This window comes from Pseudorasbora parva, chromosome 24, assembly GCF_024679245.1.
Source record: "Pseudorasbora parva isolate DD20220531a chromosome 24, ASM2467924v1, whole genome shotgun sequence".
In the NCBI taxonomy this organism is placed as follows: domain Eukaryota; kingdom Metazoa; phylum Chordata; class Actinopteri; order Cypriniformes; family Gobionidae; genus Pseudorasbora; species Pseudorasbora parva.
Window position 1 is genome coordinate 29,464,996 of NC_090195.1, and position 23,872 is coordinate 29,488,867.

Genomic DNA, 23,872 nt, shown 5'->3' on the forward strand with positions numbered 1-23,872 from the left:
TTGGGTTGAAAATAGCCTATAACTTATTCGTCATGATGTTTTTGAATTTTAAAACGCTGCAAACATCATAAATTGACCTCAGACAACAGTATAATAAAAAACAAAGCCAGTTCATGACCACTTTAATTCTTTTTGAGGTTATCCAGGTTCTGACAATATGCATACCAAAAGTTTTTTACACAGGCTAATTTTTATATGTACAATCCATGGTATATAATAACAAAGCAAGGTAAATCTTATTTTATTGTGTCAAGCAGGGCAGATATATGAGAGCAACATGTCGACTTCATTAGCAACGACAACAGGTCCTGGGTGAACATTTTCACGTAGATAGTGACAGGAAGTCATCTGCCAGACATCGAAGTAGATTACTCCATCAATATCTCTGAACATCTCCTGCATCACAGTGTTCTGCTGCATTGCATACCAATCACTTTGAAAAATGTTCTGTAACAACAAATCAGAAACAAACAATACTATAAGCTTAAATATTAAGATAAACTACAAGTCTATCAGAAATAGTGCTGTATAGTACACCTGCTATACCTGACATTGAAGTTTGACTATGTAGGCCTCTCTAATAAAAAAGGAATGGTTAATTAAAAGATATTAATTAATTAACCTTTCCTCATGCTACGCTCAATATTTGTCTCTTTTAAGCCCCATTCACACTGCCAGCGACTTTATGTCGCTAGTGTCTGTACTGTGAAGTCGCTTGAGGGCGCATGAGGGCGATTCCCAAGCTAAACATGGACAAAGTTCCGAAAGTTGGACGTTTGATGGAATATTTCTGTGCCAAAAATACTCCTTCTGGTTTCTCACAAGTTTCAGAAAGTTTTTTTCGAGTATGGGTCTGTGTGGCCCCAAATGTGGTGGAATTTCCTTATACGGGTCTTAAGGGCACTTCTCCCGGAAGAGCACCGCATCCTGGACCAGAGCAAGAGAGCGAAAGCATCAAAGGCTCAAAAGCCATCAAAGGCTTTGCTCTGCTTTAAGGAGGTCGGCGGTGGCACTGCACAGGTCCCGATACTTCAAGAAATAAACTGTCACCAAAGAAGTGTGTTTTTGGTTTCCAGGGCAAGACAACCCTTCACATATTCCCCCCAAAAAACAGGGTTAATAATAATGGGATAATAAGGGACCAGTGGATGGAGTTAGGTTTTCCAGAGCATCAACAGAGTTGTGAAATTGTTTTTGTTTGTTCCCTACATTTCGGCGATGACTGTTTTATAAACAAGACCCAGTTCGACGGCGGATTTGCAGATCGTCTATTGCTTAAAGTCCCAGTGAACCGGAAGAAGCAAGTGAGTTTTCTTCAGTGCTGTGACGTATTTCCAAGTGAAACAGAATATTGATCAGACGGCAGGGTTTTACCTCGGCGCTCCTCCTCTCCATCTCTTGCTCATAGCAGACTAACGGTTGCAGGGGAGTGGTTAAGCATTTTCAAACGTCAAACTATAAAATAGCCGTCAAACCGACATCAACTGAGAAGGAACTCCTTTTCAAGACCGGATGTTAGATTTTGATTAAAGATTACAGCGACAAGATTTTTCTGTTTATGAACTTGCACAGATTAATTGTTTACTCCAAGACCTGTAATATGTGCTAACCAAGTAAATAGGGTCAGTTTTGATTTCATGAGGACTTTAAAGGAGCAGCCAGTCGGTCGTGCGTTGGAACCGCTGGCGGTGAGTAAAATTGCTTCAAATGTCTCTGTTGTTGGCTATCGGCGCATCAGCAGAGCAAGTAAACAACATGATCACATATAGTTAATTTATCTATGGAGCATGTATGGTGTGTGTGTTTAAATATATTTGTTTAGCTGGCCACTGTAGAGCCCCGTTTCCACTGAAATTACCCGGCACAATTTGTACCTGGAACATTTTTTCTCTTTTTAATGATTTGACATTAATTGCATTTATAATATGCAAATATAAGTTATATTTACAAAAGTCAAAATTGCATTCTTTTTATTTTGAGTAGTGAAAAACGTAACCTATTGAATAGACTATAAGGTCGTGTTTGGCTATGCAACTAATGCTAACATTACAGCAAAGTAAGCTCTGTGATTAAACATATACATTGTGTTCTCTCTCTCTGCCCACCTTGGTTTTGACTTATACTTCTTTTTCGAATGCAAAGACATCTCTAATTTAATAGCTTACCATCTGATCTCACTCTGTGATTCTAGGCTACGTAGCAGAGATGGAAATTAGCACCCGCCACCAGCCAAATGCGGATGATTTTGAGTTGTGGCGGGTAAACTCGCTTCACCTATCAGCCACCGTGGCGGGTAAAAAAAATTGCATACTGTTTCACCTCTTTGTAAACTATGTTCAATGCATGCGAATGCTGCCGTATGTTCGAATATGACCCTTCATTTTCGCCGTCATTCACCAGAAGACGCGAATGAGAACTCTCGCGCGCGCTTTGAGAAGATCTGTCTTATTGAACTGTATACATTTGAGAAAGACGACACATAACAGTGGATTAGGTCTTAAAGGGGCAGTAGCCTTTACTGTTGTCTGTTTAATGTCAAACAAAAGGACATCACTCGCTGCTCTTGATTGAATAGCTTTTGTAAGTTTAATAAGGATTAATGTTTAATTTAAACAGTTAAATATGCAGTTATTTTTACATTTGATTACTTTTTGATTCGATTAATTTATGTACCTTTCTGCAGGCCAGTAGGCCTGTACATTATTATTTAATGTACACATGAGTGAGGTCAAGTTAAACATTTTAGTTTAAATACATTTATTTTATACTGTGCATTGTTGCAATGTGCTAAATAAATATTTGCATAATTTGTAATAGATTTATTATTTGAAACTTTAATATTAATTTACGCAATTGCAATGCCTTGATTTTTATTAAAGTTACCATAGCATTAGCCATAAATGCAATGGAACTAATAATTGGCATAATTTCTTTTGGTGTTTCGGTTTTCGGCCTTGGTTTCCTCTTTTTCGGTTTCGGCCAAGAATTTTGATGCCCACTGACAATGTTCTGCTCGGTATGTTGTCAACTCGCTTTAGAAGATGCCAAAACGAATAGTTTCATTGCTGGGATTAAAAACCTAAAACTGGAAGGCATAAAAGACCACGAATCATCCAAATGCCACATCCAGGTAAAAAAAGAGCGCACAGAGCACATAGCCCTCCTCATTTAATGAAATGTATATCAGTTCAAGGTTTTTGTGAAAGAGAAAATGTCAGTTTTTCATTGAGACTTGAGATTAAATAAACTGCTTAAGGAGGCCTATTGTAGAGCTTGTAGTATTAATTTTCACATGCAGTTACACATTGTCGGTTAAAAACAAGAAAGTGGCTGGTAAAAACATTAAATGGCTGGTAGATTTTGAAATCCACCAACCACAGTGGCAAAGTGGACAAAAAAGTTAATTTCCATCCCTGCTAGGTAGGACAGTACGGAAACATGCAGTGAATGGGGAAATGCCGGAAATGCAGAAATAATTTTCTTTATTTGTTCGTCTGGTAGATTATACATTTATACTTTATTTTACATTACTACTAGTAGCCTACTGTTACTTCTAATAAAATCAATATCTTATTATAGACTTATTATAGGCCCTTAGAATCATCCTAACCCCCCTTGCCCTTCCTTGATATTGGATTACCATTACCTTCACTTTAGAATTAAATCTACTGTACATTATTCATGTTAATTATGAAGTTGTATATAGTAGTTCTTAAATAGTAGATATATATTAGCTAATTAGTGAACTACCACATTCAATGGAGCACTATTATTAATTTGTTAATCTGAGTTTCTTGCGTTACTCATTTCTTCATGTGCAGTTATTAATTAATGATGGAACTATTTAAAACAAAGTTGGATTGGAAAATGAGCAATTGTACCTTTACTCCTGCAGTGTTTCCAGACTTGATGATGACAGTGGTCTCTGGTGCACGACTCAGCAGTGCAACAACAGACTGGCGGATTTTGGCCACTTCATGCACGTAAAATGTTATTGGGTGAAAAACCAAGTGGGCAAAGATTGTGAAGACAACGACTGCATGACGACCACCAGCTATTTCATCAATATCATTGCCGATATAATGCAGGTCGGTAATGAGCATTTTAGTAAATCGTAAAGGAACACCATGTGGCCTCCAGTGAACAATGATATTATTATTCAACTCTACAGCCATTAGAGGTCCACCGGTACTAGGAGTGTGGAGGTCCATTCTTTTTAAGCCTAAAAAGATAAGTAAAACTTACATTAGACTCATTCCTTTAATCATTTCTTAAAGGACAACTCCGGTGAGAAATGAACCTAGGGGTAATTAACAGATGGTTACAGAGTAGATCGTTCTCTGGGATGCGTTTTCATGGAACTCGAATGTAAAGAGTTTTATCTCTAAAAACAGATTAGCTTATAACACTAGTCTATGGGGCACAGAGTAGTGAAATTAAATCGCTAGTTAATACCACTAACAAGGCTAAAAATAGCCTCACACTAACACAGTAGCATAATGAGGGTCCCAACATGCAAACCGAAGCATTGAGAACTTTGTAAGAGTACAAACAGTTTAATAAGAAGATACTTTATAAACACAGTGCATTACGCGTTCACGGACAGGCGCCATCTTGGAAAACAGTCTCGACTCATCGAGCGACGAGAGCTCTGCTAAGTGATGAACTGTGACTTGGAATCTCATATGGTCCATTGTTTCCGGAAGAAAACACTGAACATAACAGAGAAAATAAATAAATAAAACTAAAAATGTCCATGTTATTACATTTCACAAACTTAATTCCTATCGACCAGCTCACTTAGAACAGCGCTCGTAGATCGATTCATCGAGACTGTTTTTCGAGATGGTGCCTGTCCGTGAACGCGTAAGGCACTATGTTTACAACGTATCTTCTTATTAAACTGTTTGTACTCTTACAAAGTTCTCAATGCTTCGGTTTGCATGTAGGGACCGTCATTATGCTACCGTGTTAGTGTGAGGCTATTTTGAGCCTTGTTAGTGGTATTAACTAGCGATTTAATTTTACCACCCTGTGTCTACTCTGTGCCCCATAGACTAGTGTTATAAGCTAATCTGTTTTTAGAGATAAAACTCTTTTCATTCGATTTTCAAGAAAACGCATCCCAGAGAACGATCTACTCTGTAACCATCTGTTAATTACCCCTAGGTTCGTTTCTCAAAGACTTGTCTTCTAAAGACTTGGATTCCCATCCTAAACATAGACAAAGTTTCAAAAACTAATGTTGGACGTTTGATGGAGTATTTCTGTGTTAAAAATACTCCTTCCGGTTTCTCACAAGTTTCGGAGAGTTTTTTTTCGAGTATGGGTCGGTTTGACGTTAATAGACCGGAAGGTCCTTGTATGGGCCGTACGGGCTCTTCTCCCAGTAGGGTGCGCACACGCGTGACTAGAGCGAGAGAGGAAATGCACGCCCATAAACACTCTCTCAGGTGCAGATCCAGTCGTCCGTGAACACTTATGACGTGCCGCGCTCCACTTTATTCCTATGGGTGACGTCGAGCGACTTCAACGCTTCAGCACAGCATTCCGGGAAGGCAGCGCTGCATTTGAACCGATTTGAACGCAGAAATGACGGGAAGCTTCACAACATCGCGGATTTCCACGGTCACTGCTGTCAGGACTTCACCAAATCATACCAAAGAAGTGTGTTTTTGACGGAGCGGTCCCAGCGATAAAGGTTCGGTCCTGCTTTGGAAGCAGCCGGTGAGTAAAACTGCTTCAAATGTCTATGCTGTTGGCTCGTCGCGTGAGTAAACATCAGTAAACAACACGATCGCGTGCTTCGTCATTCAAAGGCCCTAAAGGTTAACGTTACTCCATTGTTGTTCTTTATAACGTTACACTAGTCTGACGTGCAAAACCGTTTTGCTTGCTACTGCTAAGGTTTAGTCGCATACAATAATCCATAAACCGAATCATGTCGTCATAAACTGCGAGTAAAGACACAGAAATGTTGACAGGCACTAAATACAGTACATACCACAGAGACGGACGTCCTGATGTTGCTGTTTCTCCTGTTCAATTTATTTCAGCCTAATTCTGGATCACGTATTAGCTGAATCCAATCGATAGCATACATGGGTCGATAGCATACATGGGTTTGTCCACGCTTGAGGACGTCACCGCTTTGTGCGCTCGTCATTCTTTAGCTCCGCCCACACGATACGCCTCCAGGTGCTCGGTTTTTTCCGGAAAGACTCGGTACAGCCTATATTTCTTTTATAAATATAATAAAACTAAAGACTTTTCGGAGATATGAAGGATGCAATACTACTCTATAGGTACTCAAGATTGACATGAGATTGACTGAAACGAGTGTTTCACCCCCCCTTTAAACAGCTTTGCAAAGTTAATTTTTATTGTGCACAGCAGCCCCCTAAGGCAGGGTTCCTCAAATCTTACCCTGGAGGGCCAATGCACTGCAGAGTTTAGCTCCAACCCTGATCAAACACACCCACCTGTGATTTTCTAATGATCCTGAAGACATGAATTAGCATGTTCAGGTGTGTTTGAATAGGGTTAGAGGTAAACTCTGCAGGAAAGTGGATCTTCTGGGCCAGATTTGAGGATCCCTGCCCTAAGGTATATGGGCACTTAAGGGATAGGGCACTTATCTGAATGTCTGAATGTCATTGCTTTAGATGTTAAATAATTCTCCATTACATTTTGCAGTGAGAAAAAAAAGTGTAAAGTGTGACATTTAAGTATGGAAAGTCTTTTTTTTTTTTAAAGAAATGTTTTGCCACTTGGTTTAATATATTTTGGTGTAATATCAAGACATTCATGTATTTTTTTGATCAAGTGTTCAAATACTTTTTGCATCCTCTGTATGTTAATTCATTATGCATTATATACAGGCATAACATAATTTCTTAATATTTTTTTGGTCCCCAAAACAGCCCTGGCCCATTGAGGCGTATATATGACACGCGCTTGGGTAGGTTTAGGGTGGTGGGGTGGGGGGTTCGTATGTATAATACGCCATAAAATGCGTATCATATGCACGCGAAAAACAGCCTGCCATAGACACGCCAAAATGAGTTTTGGCATATACATTCCACGACATTGCACATTCGTACTATTTATACGCATTTTTGTAAGAATACCCTGGGCACCAAGATGTTAGCATCAGATGTTATTTAAGACTTGATGTCATAAAAGTGATATAACTGAAATATATACACCGATCAGGCATACCTTTATAACATAGCAGAATTGTATAACACTGATTATCTCTTCAGGCAGCGAGTGAACATTTTATCCTCAAAGTTCATTTGTTAGAAGCAGGAGAAACAAGCAAGCGTAAGGATTTGAGCGAGTTTGACAATGGAGGCCCCACCTCGCAACATACACAAGTTGTGAGGTGGGGCCTCTGTGGATCGGACTTGTCTGTTCAGCTCATCCCACAGATGTTCGATTGAATTGAAATCTGGGGAATTTAGAGGCCAAATCAACACCTCAAACTCGTTGTTATGTCTTCAAACTATAGCTGAACCATTTTTGCTTTGTGGCAGGGCCGTTATCCTGCTGAAAGAGGCCACCAGGGAATACCGTTTCCACTAAAAGGTGTACGGTGCTGAAGGTAGGTAGGTAGGTCAAAGTAACATCCACATAGATGGCATGACCCAATTTTTCCCAGCAGAACATTGCTTAAAGCATCACATTGCCTCTGCCAGCTTGCCTTCTTCCCATAGTGCATCCTGGTGCCATGTGTTCACCATTCAAGGTGTCATGAACTTGAACATTGGCCCCCCTGACTGGTCTTCGGCTATGCAGCCCTATACACAACAAACTGAGATGTACTGTGTATTCTGACACCTTTCTATCAGAACCAGCATTAACTTCTTGAGCAATATGAGCTACAGTAGCTTGTCTGCTTGATCAGACCACATGGGCAGCCTTTGCTCTACATGAGCATCAATGAGCCTTGGCCGCCCATGACCCTGTGGCCGGTTCTCCACTGTTCCTTCCTTGGAGGACTTTTGATAGACACTGTCCACTGCAGACCGGGCACTCCCTATCTCCCTAACTCGCTCAAATCCTTACGCTTGCTTATTTCTCCTACTTCTACAACATTCAACTTGGAGGACAAAATATTAACTTGCTGCCTGAAGAGATAATCAGTGTTATACACTTCTCCTTTCATAATGTTATGCCTGTTGGTGTATATATTTCAGTTAAATCACTTTTATGCCATCAAGTCTTAAATAACAAGATAATATTTTTCAGTAATCCAATTAATGGAATTTATGGAGTTGAATAACTTGCCTGGCACTTTCCTTTCTAGATACTCAAACCACTGCCTTGTGGTAGAGTCTCCCATCAAGTAGACTATCTTATTTTTAAGACAATTTCCCATTTGTGTAGAACTGAACTGTTTAGTGTTGCATACAAAAGAATTCCAGACATCATCCAGATAGAATCCTGCAGGAACGGGTGTTGTTATGCCAGATCTGCATATCTCCACTGGGCCTAAAGCAAAGAAACATTTACCTGAAGAGACTATGCCAAAATTATGCAAATTCCTAATTATCTTGTAACTGATTTTAGATTATATCGGTCCTGATATATGACCATACCAATGCCCGTAGAGTTGGGATGGACATTTATGGTTTGCGTGTCTCCAGGAATAGCAATATTTGTTAATGTCCTGTGGAGAAAAAAATATATGATACGTTCTCTTAAGTTTTTCTAGTTTTACAATACCTCTGCAATGAATTTTAAAGGTCCCGTTCTTCGCGATTCCATCTTTCAAACTTTAGTTAGTGTGTAATGTTGCTGTTAGAGCATAAATAATACCTGCAAAATTATAAAGCTCAAAGTTCAATGCCAAGCGAGATATTTTATTTAACAGAAGTTCCCTTTTCTTTTATGGTAAGAGAATTTGCCCTTTCCGGGCAAAGTACGCTAAGCTGCTGTCCAATCACAACACGGGAAGCGTTGGCCCAATCAGAACTCGTTACGTGTTTCTGAAGGAGGGACTTCATAGAACAAGGAAATCATCAGGCCGTTTTTAGGACAGAGGAAACAGCGCTGTACACATAAGTAAATTGTGTGGAAAAAAAACAGTTTTTTTACACGCGAAACATGAACTCATGTTATGTTGCACACTGTAAACATAATCAAAGCTTCGAAAACATGCGAAGAACGGGACCTTTAGTCCTTTCCCACTTACTTTGTGAAAAGCTGCTTCTCAAAAGGATTTAAAGGGCTTTCCAAACTTCCTTTTGAGTGATGAACCAGGTGGTCACACAAAAGTTTCTTCGGTCTCTCACACTGCCACACCGTCCCTGTTTTTACATCTTTATACTCACAGCAACAGTCGCCTTTCCTCCAACTTCCATCTGCACCCCACTTCAGATTACACTGCACTACTTCCCTGATCCTGATTTTATTGGGCCCTGGCCCTTCATAGTAGCCATTATAGTGGCTGCGTGGGAATGAGGTCTCCCTGTATTTTTTTAAAATCTGCACAACCTCACTGGAGTGCTCGAGGCGTACATAAACTTGTGCCTGACCTTCCCAGGGCAGAAGAAGAGCAACTGAATAAGTCCCATTACAGTGATCCACAACCTCCCCGTACACACTCGCCTTTAAGAAGAATGGAGAAGGTTAAAGTGTAATGCACAAAACGGTTGATCTGTTGGTAAAGCATGTAAAAATATAATATATAAAATGTTGTAATCAACCATTTACAGGCAAATAGGTAACACTTTAAAAAAATAAGTATTGTGTAATAAAGTATTTACAAATCATTTGCAAATAGTTAATTAATAGTTTATAAAATGTAGTTGATACATTAATAGAGTATACAAATAGCGAGTTCTTCTGTAATTAACAAGTTGTTATTGTTAAATTTATTCTGTATTTGTGCGGGGTGGTGTGTTTGGGCTGAGGGTTATTCTGCATTGTAATTTGTAAATGTGTTCAAATCTAACTACTTCATATTCAATTTCAAAACTTCATATTCAAAACTTCAAAAATATAGAGAGCATATTACCTCTCATTCATTCCAATGTGTGCATGTGTGTGTATGCATGTAAGTGTTCTGCATTGGGGATGTTCTATAGTCTCATGCCTTTATTTGTGTGTGTGTTTGTTCTGGATTGTACCAGATGTGTAATTTGTATTATTATTATTATTATTTAAATTTTTGTGTGACAAATACATATTCTGAAAAAAATTAATTAAAAAAAATCCTCACATTCCATTCATTCCTTATGGGGGTAAATTTGACCACATGGGGAAGGATTTGTTACTTTTTTTTTTTCTTTTTTTTTTCAACCACATAAATGCCTAGAATTTATTTATTTATTTATATTCATGGTTCAAGAGTGACAAAATCTCTCCCAATGAACATGAATTAATTTCGGGTCAAAATGACCCGAGGGAAGGATTAGATTTATAAATAAATTGAGCATAACCCCAAAGCTAAATATAACCACTTAAAATAAATAAATATTGTCAATATGAATTATATTCAACTCATAAGGTCATGTTGTTAAAATGTTAAAATATAAACATTTTAAAGGGGTCATCATTAACTTTTCATTCAGCCTTTAATATATTAAAGTTCATTCTGATGTAAGAATATGTTTTGGAGCTGAAAATTTCTTGTTAGTCAAAGAAAAGCTTTTATTGACATCAGGTGCAGCAAATGCTCGATCTCAGAATGTGCCAACTCTTGACGTCAGCATGAGGTGAAACACCGCCTTAACCGAAGAAGAAGAACGCCTGATTCTGTAGCCTCGCCCACTGATTTGTGCATGGCATGTTAAAGATAAAAACATTAAAAAAACAATTATAGTTATAAAAACTACGCAAACATCATAGGTAGATCTCAGACAACAATATCGTTTTTGTTTTAAAAGTAAGTTCATGACCAATTTATGGAACACTTAATATGAATGCAATTAATGCCCAAAAAGGTTGGTTTAAAAGTACGTAATTGATGTCATCATTCCATTTTCCATCTAAAGTGAGAACTATTTACTCTTAATAAGTTGCTAACTAAGCATTATCTTTAACTCTTTACATATGAGCAAATTAAACAATAATACTTTGTTAATGTATAGTAATATTGAATGAAGAACTCACTATTTGTGTAGTCTATTTATGTATTTTCTATTGTTAGTACATTTTTACAATAGTTATTATAAAGTGTTACCAGCATATTCAATATGACAAATGTATTTACATTATTTAAAAAATATTATAAAAGAAAAGAAACTAACACACCTTTAGCTTTGAATTGAATAGCTTTGCTTTGAAAAAATCTCCTCCATATCTTTTCAAGTTCTTGTTGTGGTCTCTGGCTGTGATGGTAACGGTGATCTTTTCTCCCACTTTGTAACTCTCCCTGAGTCCAACAATAGAGAATGTTGAGTGGACTGGACTTGTGCTCTGACCCAGTTGAGTGATTTCTTGATCTGGACCGGGCCAGTCCAGGGCCTTCTGTAGCCTTTCCCATTCCTCTTCACTGATTCCAATGTCAGGAATGACAATTACAGATGAGGAATTAGTTTGCATCTGTTTTTTTTTATCATGTTTAGGAATAGGGGGCTGGAATTGTTGTATCTGATGACCACTCTCCAGGAATCTCCATAAAGTCTGAAAGATACCAAGAAATCAATTTAGCCTATTCAAATGTTGGTGTTGTTACACAAACCAACAGTGTTGGGTAAAGTTACTTTTAAGTAATGCAGTACAATATTAATTATGTTACTTAGTTAATTTTTATGGAAAATAATGTGTTTACTTTTTTAATCTCTTTTTTTTTGCGAATATTTAACAGTATTGCACTCAACAACATAGCCTATATAACACACACCGGACTAGCATGTCAGATCCCTTGACATTACTGGTTCCCTTTCAGTCAGTCACATTCAACGTACGTCTCCGTTCCCTCCTTCAGGGAACGAGGTTTACATATGTAGACATTATATGACCTATTCTAGGGTGAAAAATCTCTTGACGAGCTTAAAATACACAAAAGACATTTGTATGTATTTGAACTAAAATATATTGATTGTACTTGCTTATTTTGCTCAAGATAAGGAGGAACTCTGCTTCTAACCAAAGGTCGAGATCCGTCTTTTTTTTATTGTTCCACTATTTTGCCCCGCAGCATTGGGGAAATTGTGATCCTCTGCCCATCTTGACTTCTGAGAGACACTGCCACTCTGAGATACTCTTTTTATGCCAAATCATCTTGCCAATTGAACTATTAAATTTGCAATAACCACCTCACCTGTCCCTAACTTTAACCTTAAACTTACCCACTGCACCACACCTGACCCTAACTTTACACTTAAACTGACCCACACCACCACACCTGACCCTAACTTTACCCTTAAACTGACCCACACCACCACACCTGTCCCTAACTTTACCCTTAAACTGACCCACACCACCACACCTGACCCTAACTTTACCACACCTGACCCTAACTTTACCCTTAAACTGACCCACACCACCACACCTGACCCTAACTTTACCCTTAAACTAACCCACACCACCACACCTGACCCTAACTTTACCCTTAAACTAACCCACACCACCACACCTGTCCCTAACTTTACCCTTAAACTGACTTACACCACCACACCTGTCTCTAACTTTACCCTTAAGCTTACCCACACCACGACAGCTGACCCTAACTTTACCCTTAAACTTACCCACACCACCACACCTGTCTCTAACTTTACCCTTAAACTTACCCACACCACCACACCTGTTTTTAACTTTACCCTTAAACTTACCCACACCACCACACCTGACCCTAACTTTACCCTTAAACTTACCCATACCACCACACCTGTCCCTAACTTTACCCTTAAACTAACCCACACCACCACACCTGACCCTAACTTTATCCTTAAACTTACCCACACCACCACACCTGACCCTAACTTTACCCTTAAACTTACCCACACCACCACACCTGTCCCTAACTTTACCCTTAAACTGACCCACACCACCACACCTGTCCCTAACTTTACCCTTAAACTTACCCACACCACCACACCTGTCCCTAACTTTACCCTTAAAGGGGGGGTGAAACACTCAGTTTCAGTCAGTGTCATGTCAATCTTGAGTACCTATAGAGTAGCATTGCATCCTGCATATCTCCGAAAAGTCTTTATTTTTTTTATAATTATATAAGAAAGATGCGCTGTTCCGAGTCTTTCCGAAAAAAGCCGAGCGGGTGGGGGCGTGTCGTGTGACCGGAGCTAAATAATGACGTGTGCAGCAGCGCGCTGCAGTGAGGAAAGTGATTCGCTCTGTGAGGAAAGTGATTCGCTCAGTGAGGAAAGTGATTCGCTCAGTGAGGAAAGTGATTCGCCCGCCGCGTGAGGAAAGTGATTCGCTCTGTGAGGAAAGTGATTCGCTCAGTGAGGAAAGTGATTCGCCCGCCGCGTGAGGAAAGTGAGTCGCTCTGTGAGGAAAGTGATTCGCTCTGTGAGGAAAGTGATTAGCTCAGTGAGGAAAGTGATTCGCCCGCCGCGTGAGGAAAGTGAGTCGCTCTGTGAGGAAAGTGATTCGCTCAGTGAGGAAAGTGAGTCGCTCTGTGAGGAAAGTGATTCGCCCGTCGCGTGAGGAAAGTGCTAATACAGATCGACCGCCGGCCTATCAGTGGGTAAGTCAGTAGCTACTGGTTATATCACCTGTTTAGCATCCTACAAGCCAGCGCTTTGATGGGCGTAGCCTGTTGCTTTCGCTCTCTCCCTCGCTCTCTCTCACGCGCTTCCGGTAGAATTGTCCGTAAGGCCCATACAAGGAAATTCCGCCCCCGTTAACGTCAAAGGGGACGCATGATCTCAAAAAACTTGCCGAAACTTATGACTAACCGGAAGTAGTATTTTTGACAAAGAAATACTCCCATCAAACGTCCACCTTAACTTTTGAAACTTTGTCTATGTTTAGTATGGGATTCCAAGTCTTTAACAGTGTAAAAAGATCAGTATGCATGAAACAGCATTTCACCCCCCCTTTAAACTTACCCACACCACCACACCTGACCCTAACTTTACCCTTAAACTAACCCACACCACCACACCTGACCCTAACTTTACCCTTAAACTTACCCACACCACCACACCTGACCCTAACTTTACCCTTAAACTTACCCACACCACCACACCTGTCCCTAACTTTACTCTTAAACTTACCCACACCACCACACCTGTCCCTAACTTTACTCTTAAACTTACCCACACCACCACACCTGTCTCTAACTTTACCCTTAAACTGACCCACACCACCACACCTGACCCTAACTTTACCCTTAAACTTACCCACACCACCACACCTGTCCCTAACTGTACCCTTAAACTTACCCACACCACTACACCTGACCCTAACTTTACCCTTAAGCTTACCCACACCACCACACCTGTCCCTAACTTTACCCTTAAACTTACCCACACCACCACACCTGTCCCTAAGTTTACTCTTAAACTTACCCACACCACCACACCTGACCCTAACTTTACTCTTAAACTTAACCACACCACACCTGACCCTAACTTTACCCTTAAACTTACCCATAACACCACACCTGTCTCTAACTTTACCCTTAAGCTTACCCACACCACCACACCTGACTCTAACTTTACCCTTAAGCTTACCCACACCACCACACCTGACCCTAACTTTACCCTTAAGCTTACCCACACCACCACACCTGACTCTAACTTTACCCTTAAGCTTACCCACACCACCACACCTGACCCTAACTTTACCCTTAAGCTTACCCACACCACCACACCTGACCCTAACTTTACCCTTAAGCTTACCCACACCACCACACCTGACCCTAACTTTACCCCTAAGCTTACCCACACCACCACACCTGACTCTAACTTTACCCTTAAACTTACCCATAACACCACACCTGTCTCTAACTTTACCCTTAAACTTACCCACACCACCACACCTGACCCTAACTTTACCCTTAAGCTTACCCACACCACCACACCTGACTCTAACTTTACCCTTAAACTTACCCACACCACCACACCTGACTCTAACTTTACCCTTAAACTTACCCACACCACCACACCTGGCCCTAACTTTACCCTTAAACTTACCCACACCACCACACCTGTCCCTAACTTTACCCTTAAGCTTATCCACATATCCACACCTGTAACTTTACCCGTATCCCCCCTCAATATTAGCAAAAGTGTTCTGCAATAAAATATGAACACAATATGTACATTTTACTTATGTTTTGATGTAAGTATATAGTAGTTGAGGCCACCTAATAAAAAGTTGGACCAGGAAATTTAATAAACTGAAAAGTAATGTGAATTTTTTTATTTTATTTGTATAAAGTCCCTGAAATATTTGGGTCAATGTGTTACTTTACCCAGTACATAACAAAATAAAATAAAAAAAATCCTTAGTGGTGGCTAACCAGTGAGTTATTGAGGTATGTCTTTTCTGTTGAGCTAGAGACCCTGTTGTGTGTGTTTCTGTGTTGCAAGATTGTGTGTAGCTTTCTATATATACGTGTCTTAGGCAGTTTGTGAAAATTAAGTCTTCTCAAGTAAATTTTTACAGATAGCAGGGCCCTTGTGAAATCAGGTTTATGTTTTACTTCGTGGCTGAAAGGTTTGACTGTCAAACCAACTGATAGTTTTAGTCAGATAGAATACAAGTTGATTGGGACATTTTTCTCCATTCATCTCAATAGTAAATCGTTTCCCACCTGAATTCAGCCTATAATAAAGACATTTTTAAGGCATCTTTCTCAGCTCCAGTGTTGGTGTAATTACTGTGTTGGCCTCTGTGGAGCAGTGTTGTGCAACGAATATATTTCTATAATTTGGTGTACATTTGTTATGATGTATGTGCATGGTGGGTCCAAGTTTGCAAGGTTAGGGGCATCAAAAATGTAAAAGATTTTCTAAGCATTATTTGAGGTTGCTTGAATTATTTAGATTAGCTTCCTCCACATTAATATCTAATATCCCCTTCCTAAACTACACATATGTGAAAAACTAATTGTGACTGATTACTTTGCATCTCAGTAAGGCGGTTCTTGGCTGGAATAAACTGTCAGTCAGTCAAAGGTCTAAATATACAAGACTGTTAATATTACTATTGAAGTTAAAGAGGCTTTTCTTTATTTGAAGCAGAGTGAAACAGGAATAGTGCACATCTAGCTCAATCAAATCTTACATTTTATTATTTATCTTTAGACAAATCAATACGCAATACAAAGAAATATGTTTTTAATCAATATATAAATAATGATTGCCATATACAGGTGCTGGTCATATAATTAGAATATCATCAAAAAGTTGATTTATTTCACTAATTCCATTCAAAAAGTGAAACTTGTATACTATATTCATTCATTACATACAGACTGATACATTTCAAATGTTTATTTCTTTTAACTGTGATGATCATAACTGACAACTAAGGAAAATCCCAAATTCAGTATCTCAGAAAAATTAAGAATATTACTTAAGACCAATGCAAAGAAAGGATTTTTAGAAATCTTGGCCAACTGAAAAGTATGAACATGAAAAGTATGAGCAAGTACAGCACTCAATACTTAATTGGGACTTCAGGTGACCAGGTCTCGTGGAGCTCTGCTGCAGTGGAAAATGGGCTGGCCTTGGATTTTCAAGCCAACAAACGGTCCTCTCGAGTAGTTGTCTTGCGGGGTCTGCCTGACCTGGGCTTGTCAAAAACGTCTCCAGTCTCTTCAAAAATGTTTTTATCCTCTGTACTTGACGCTGAGACACATTGAAGGTGTCTGCCACATCAGCAGTGGATCTGGTCTTCAGCCTCTTGATAATCAAAACTTTAGTCTCAGGGTGAATCTTAGGCATGTTTGCAGAGGTCTAGTTGCAGTTGATGTGAAGGTCTAGTGTACTGGGGTTCTTTTTATACACACTTGAGACCTAATTGATCCATTATTAGTTACAGGTGAAGCTCATATGACAAGGTGACAACACTTATGTCTTTGCAAAAATTGACTCAATGGGCTTTACCAAGCTGTGAATATTAGAATACTTTTTGAAAGTTTAGTTTTTCACTGAAACATTATCACAAAAGCTGGTGGGATTAAAATGAGCCATTTCTTGTAAAAAAATCTTGATTAGAAATATATTTCAGCGGCACTTTAGGTCAATTTGTACACAAGCGACAAGACTTTTGTCAGGGACTGTATCAGTCTATGTGTAATTAATGAAAATAATATACAAGTTTCACTTTTGGAATGGAATTATTGAAATAAATCAACTTTTTGATGATTTCTAATTATATTCTGATTATAATTCTAATAATATGACCAGCACCTGTATGTTTTCTCTTACCTCACATAAGCACTTAGGTTTGTGCTTACAGTTTTTTTATTCATGGTGGTACTATTTTCAGAAGTAAAGTATACATTTTCAAAAACTCTTAGCAAAGAAATCTAAACTGATCACTTTTGCAACACAGCTAGTCACTTTCAATACCTGAAACAATGCTTCCATTAAAGTAGTACATACACTATTGCCAAAAGTATTTGGACAACCTTCAAATCATTGTATTCAAGTTTTCCAATCTCTTCCAAAGCAAATGTGTATACTGTTTTGTTGTGATGTATAACGAAGACACGAGACCTCATGTAGGTTTTAACCATGTTTCCTTTATCTGCCTTCAGCCCCGCCCCGTGACCCCAACATTACATATATGCTTCAGGGTGACAGTATGTGACTCATTTATGACGTATCATGACATCTCCCTTTTTTTTTTTTTTTTTTACATTCTGCAGGCAACAACAACAACAAAAAATCACCTTGTATATAACACACTATTACAAAACAAATGTGTATCACTGCACATCATAACTAAACAGCAACAAAATTATTATTATTTTTATCAAGGTTTTTTGTTTAACTGTCCTTGGAACTGTGATCAAATAAACTTAAGGAAAAAATCATTGAACTACTCCTCAATAAGCCTTCTTGGTTTTGAGACAACTCGTCCACTCGCCGTTTTCACAGGTAGGCTCAGGCTTAAGCGTTTGGTGGGGCTGTCATCTATATTCCTTGATTGAGTGTCCATTTCATGTTTTTCCTCTTTGTCACACTCATTTTCTTGAATCACATTTTGTTTGTCCACGTCCTTCCTTGGTGTGTCTCTTTGTTCTTTTGATTTCATCAAAAACTTTCTGTTCCTTCTGTACACCTGTCCCTCTGGTGTCTGAACGACATAAGATCTTGGCTGCTCAGAAAGTCCAGTAACTTCAGCTGGATTCCATGTGCCATCTTGCCATATTCTTACATTGTCACCAACCTGAAGTTTCTGAAGAGGTTTAGCACTTTGGTCGAAATATTCCTTCTGCTTCTTTTGCCTGTTTTCTAACACCTGCTGGACTGGGTTAGTTACCATGCTAGGCTTCAGCAACACTGATTTCATCGGAAGTCTTGTTTTTAGCCTTCGACCCATCAACAGTTGGGCTGGAGATGCTCCAATATCCTCCAGAGGTGTGCTTCTCAGGTTTAACAGACAAAGGTAAGGATCTTTTCCATCAGCTTTTGCCTTTTTTAGCATATGTTTAACAGTCTGAACTCCTCTCTCTGCCATTCCATTCGACTGTGCGTGATGGGGGCTTGAGGTTTTGTGCATGAATTCCCATTCTTTCGCAAAAGCTTGAAATTCACGGGAGCTAAACTGTGGCCCATTGTCTGAAATGATTGTTTCAGGAATACCATGTCTGGCGAATTGTGACTTCAGATGGGTAATGACTGTTGTACTTCTTGTATCTGACCTCAGCCACTCTACTTCGATGAATTTGGAGTGATAATCCACTAAGAGTAGATACCCCTGCTGGTCAAAAGTAAACAAATCAACTCCTATTTTCTGCCAGGGTCTTTCAGGAACGCTGTGTGGATGTAATGGCTCTTTGGTTTGCCGTTTCTGGTATGTGCTGCATACATCACAGTTGTTTACCATCTCTGTTATGCTTTGTGACATTCCAGGCCAAAAAAGCACATCTCTCGCTCTCCGTCTGCAGCTTTCTATGCCTAGATGACTTTCATGAACTCTCTTTAGCATTTCTGCTCTCATTGATGCTGGAACTATGAGCCGTTCTCCTTTGAACAAAACTCCGTCCATCACTGATATTTCCTCTCTGAAGTTCCAATATCCTTGTATTTCTTTTGCTGCTTGATTCTTTCTTTCAGGCCATCCATTTAGCACTGTCTCTATGAGTTTTTTTAGAATCACATCATTTTTTGTTTCCTTTATGAATTCACCTAGTTTCTCATTTGACACAGGTAAGTTGGACATTACCATATGCACTTGAGCATCTATTTCTTGATCAGGAGAGCCGGTCTCAGGTAATGACGCTCTGGATAATGCATCAGCTATATACATCTCTTTACCTGGCTTGTACTGCACATTCACTTGATATTTTTGTAGTCTCATCAGCAGTCTCTGTATTCTAGCTGGAGCGCTGCTCAGTGGCTTTTTCATTATTGCTTCAAGCGGTTTGTGGTCAGATTGTACATCTACCTCTCTTCCATAAACATATTGATGAAAACGTTCTACTCCAAACACAATTGCCAACATCTCCTTCTCTATTTGCGCGTAGCGCTGTTCTGTTTCGGTCAATGCACGCGATGCGTAAGCCACTGGCTTGTCTTCTTGAAGTAAAACAGCACCCAGTCCGCTTTTAGATGCATCGACAGAAAGTGTTACTGGTAGACTGACATCATAGTATCTGAGCAAGGGGGCCTCAGTGAGCATTATCTTCAGTTTGTGAAATGCGCGCTGATGTTCCTCCTCCCACTGCCAGGCAACGTCATCTCTGGTCAGTATACGCAATGGCTCAGTGTGTTGTGACATGTTTGGAATGAACTTTGCGAGGTAAGTGACCATACCTAAGAATCTCTCCACATCCTTTTTGCATTCAGGAGTAGGCATTTTTCTGACTGCCTCTATTTTAGTCTCATCAGGTTTCAAACCATCCCGTGCGAAGATGTGTCCGAGATATTTGATTTCCTCTAGGCCTATCTTGCATTTCTCCTTATTCAGCTTGAAGTTCTTGACCCTCGCCCTCTCCAGCACTTGCTTCAGTCTGTTATCATGCTGTGCTTTTGTTTCTCCCCAGATCAGCAGATCATCAATGTACGTCTCAACGCCTTCAATTCCTTCAAAAAGTTGTTTCACCGTCCTGTGGAAAACTTCTGGAGCTGAGTTAACGCCAAATGGGAGACGGAGGAATCTGAAGCGGCCAAAAGGAGTGTTGAATGTACAAAGGCGAGAGCTGGCTTCATCTAATTTAAGTTGCCAAAAACCTGAACTTGCATCCAGCACTGTAAAGTATTTGGCCTTTGAGAGTCTACTGGTTATTTCTTCTACTGTTGGCAGCTGATAGTGTTCTCTCATCACTGCTGTGTTGAGGTCTCTGGGGTCTAAACATATCCTTAATTTCCCATTGGACTTTTCTACAATCACTATGGGGTTGACCCACTGAGTGGGCTCTTCAATTCTTTCTATTACTTTCAGTTTTTCCATTCTGTTCAATTCTGTTTTCAGGTTTTCTCTCAGGGTCACTGGAATTTTCCTAGGCGGATGAACTTTGGGAACCACATTTTCATCTATTCGGATCGTGTGCTCGCCCTCCAGGCAACCTATGCCCTCAAACACATCAGCATACTCTGTGAAGATATCCATTTTCTCGCTTTTGCTCAATTCCATGACTCTCCGAATGAGCCCCATTTGTTCGCATGCATTAATTCCTAATATTGGTTTAGCAACTGTTTTCACCACAATAAATTCCAGTACATGAGTTTTCTTTTTGTATTTCACTGTCCAGTTACACTTTCCTTTCACAGGTATCTTGTCTCCGGTGTAAGTTGACAGTTTCACATTTGTGGGTCTAAGTATGTTCTTTTTTCCAATTCTTCGCAGCAGGCTGTACGGGATTACATTGGCTTGCGCACCAGTATCAAGTTTAAATTTTACATGTTTGTGCTCCAGTTTCAAGTCAACTGTCCATTCATCTGTCCCTGTCTGCGTTTGCACTGCACCGATGAAGAGACTAGGTCTCTGTTCTGTGACATCATCATCCACCGCATGCACTTTTTTTGATTTACACATCTTAGCAAAGTGATTCATTTTATCACAGTTCTTGCATTGTTTGCCATATGCAGGGCAATTGCGTGATGCATGCTCTGTTCCACATCTTTTGCAAGTAAAAATGCCTGTTTTGTCTTTTTCGTTCGGTTTGTGTTTATTTCGTTGCTCGTTTTTGCGTGTCTGCTTATGTTTCACTGCATCAACGTGCTTGCTTTCACGTGCAGAGGCACATGCTATGCGATCTTCGTCATGCATTTGCTTCATCTGAGCTTTTGTCATTTCTGACGCGATACACAGTTGAGTAGTTTTTTCGAGACTAATGTCAACTTCTCTTAAAAGTCTCTCTCTCATGGCATCTGACGTGATTCCACAGACAACTCGATCTCTTATCAGAGATTCCTGCAACAGTCCAAACTCGCACGATTTCGCCTTTAGCTTTAGTTCTGTGATGTATTGGCTAATCGGCATGTCACCTTGCACACACGTGAAAAACTTGTATCTCTCATAGGTAATGTTCTTCTTGGGGTTGCAGTACTCTTCAAATTTCCCCATTATTTTCGACAGGTCTTGTTTATCATTGTCTTCTTCAAACGTGAAGGTATTATACACTTCAACCGCCTCTTCTCCGGCTACATGAAGAAATAGAGAGGACTTTACCTTGTCTGTCTTGCTAGCGCTTCCCGTTGCGTCTAGATACAGCTCAAATCTTTGCCGAAATCTCCGCCAGTTCTCTGACAAATTACCGTTCAGTAAATCAAGTCCTGCAGGTGGCCTTAATCCTTCCATCCTTGCTTTATTTTCTTCAGTACTTTACTTCTGACACCATGTTTTGTTGTGATGTATAACGAAGACACGAGACCTCATGTAGGTTTTAACCATGTTTCCTTTATCTGCCTTCAGCCCCGCCCCGTGACCCCAACATTACATATATGCTTCAGGGTGACAGTATGTGACTCATTTATGACGTATCATGACATATACAATCAAGCGCCTAGGCATGCATTCGCTTCTACAAACATTTGTGAAAGAATGGGTTGCTCTCAGGATCTGAGATTCACACGAGAACAAGAAGAGATTCACATTCGTAAAATATCCTCACCACTAAATATTCCACGGTCAACTGTTAGTGGTATTATAACAAAGTGAAAGCAATTGGGAACAACAGAAACTCAGCCATCAAGTGGTTGGCCACAAAAAAAAAAAAATCCCACGTTGGGGTCAGCGCATGCTGAGGTGCACAGTGCACAAAAGTCACCAACCTTCTGCAGAGTCAATAGCCAGACCTCCAAACTTCATGTGGCCTTCAGATTAGCTCAAGAACAGTGTGTAGAGAGCTCCATGGAATGGGTTTCCATGGCCGAGCGGTTCATCCAGATTATGATGTGAGCTTGTTTTTCAGGGGTTGGGTTTGGCCCCTTAGTTTCTAGTGAAAGGAAAAAGACATTTTCATGCTAAACTTTGTAGAAACATTTTGGGGATACCCCTTCCTGCTCCAACATGACTGTGGTGCGCACCAGTGCACAAAGCAAGCAGTTCTGACCAGGGCCAGCCCATGGCATAGGCGGAATAGGCAAATGCTAGGGGCACCACTCGTCCATATGGGCGCCAAAGTGAGTGATTTTTCCGGTTTTATTACTACTATTTTATTATTAATATTAATTCTAAATATTACCAAAAAAACCTTAAACAAATCCCCAGACTCTTCCCAGACCACCGCATCAATCTCCTCCTGCCAAGCGAGTGCTTTAGTGTGTCCGATATTGAACGCGCGATCAGGAAATGGGAATTTGTTGTCCCGTCGCCTAAATGCATAATCTAAATATGAATGTTTGCTAATTAATTCCAGTTATTTAAACTTTATGTAAGCAACTGTTCTGGATGATCAGAATCTGTAAAAAATCATGTCAATTGTTTATATATAATTTATTTTAAAAGCCTAATGTTTTTACTCAGTTGCGCAATTAAGGGGATATATGGCGTTTTTAAAATTTATTTTCTGAAATTAGTAATGATATTTATATACAGGTTTATCTAAAATAGCTAAAAATAAAATGCACACTAAATATAAAAATGTCTTTAAAAGTTTAATTCATGGTAAAAACATCAGCATCCATAGTTTAGTGGAGGATATACCTCCATACATACACACATTGTTGTATATATGTGTGTGTGCGTGTGTGTATGTGTGTCCTTGTTTATATTACATTGTGGGGACCAAATGTCCCCATAAGGATAGTAAAACCTGAGATTACCTACATTGTGGGAACCAGCCAGCGGTCCCCACTTTTCAAAATGCTTATGAATCATACTGGATGAGTTTGAGAAAGTAAAAATGCTGAATGTTTCCTGTGATGGGTAGTTTTAGGGGCAGGGGCAGTGTAGGGGGATAGAAAATATGGTTTGTACAGTTTAAAAATCATTACGTCTATGGACAGTCCCCACAAAGATTGTGAACCAGACGTGTGTGTGTGTGTGTGTGTGTGTGTGTGTGTGTGTGTGTGTGTGTGTGTGTGTGTGTGTGCGCGCATTTATGATACAAGGGGCACCAAGTAAAATCTTGCCTAGGGCAGCAAATTGGTCAGGGACGGTCCTGTTTCTGACCTCAACCCGATTGAACATCTTTGGGATGAATTAGAGCAGAGACTGTGAGGCTGACCTCACAAATGCGCTTCTAGAGGAATTGTTACAAAAATTCCCATAAACACAATCCTAAATCTTGTGGGAAGTGTTCCCAGAAGAGTGGAAGCTGTTATAG

General features: G+C 39.8%; 1 protein-coding gene across 1 annotated transcript in view; it reads right to left on the minus strand.

Annotated features, from left to right (window-relative positions):
• Positions 1 to 249: 249 nt before the first annotated feature.
• LOC137064241 (NXPE family member 3-like) overlaps positions 250 to 23,872 on the minus strand; it is a 33,090-nt gene continuing 9,467 nt past the window's right edge. Inside the window, exons 3-8 of the mRNA XM_067435609.1 lie at positions 11,263 to 11,634; positions 9,200 to 9,615; positions 8,604 to 8,674; positions 8,293 to 8,496; positions 3,882 to 4,222; positions 250 to 447 (exon numbers count right to left, since the gene is read on the minus strand). Coding sequence (XP_067291710.1) covers positions 250 to 447; positions 3,882 to 4,222; positions 8,293 to 8,496; positions 8,604 to 8,674; positions 9,200 to 9,615; positions 11,263 to 11,634 — 1,602 coding nt within the window. The remainder of the gene's footprint in view (positions 448 to 3,881; positions 4,223 to 8,292; positions 8,497 to 8,603; positions 8,675 to 9,199; positions 9,616 to 11,262; positions 11,635 to 23,872) is intronic.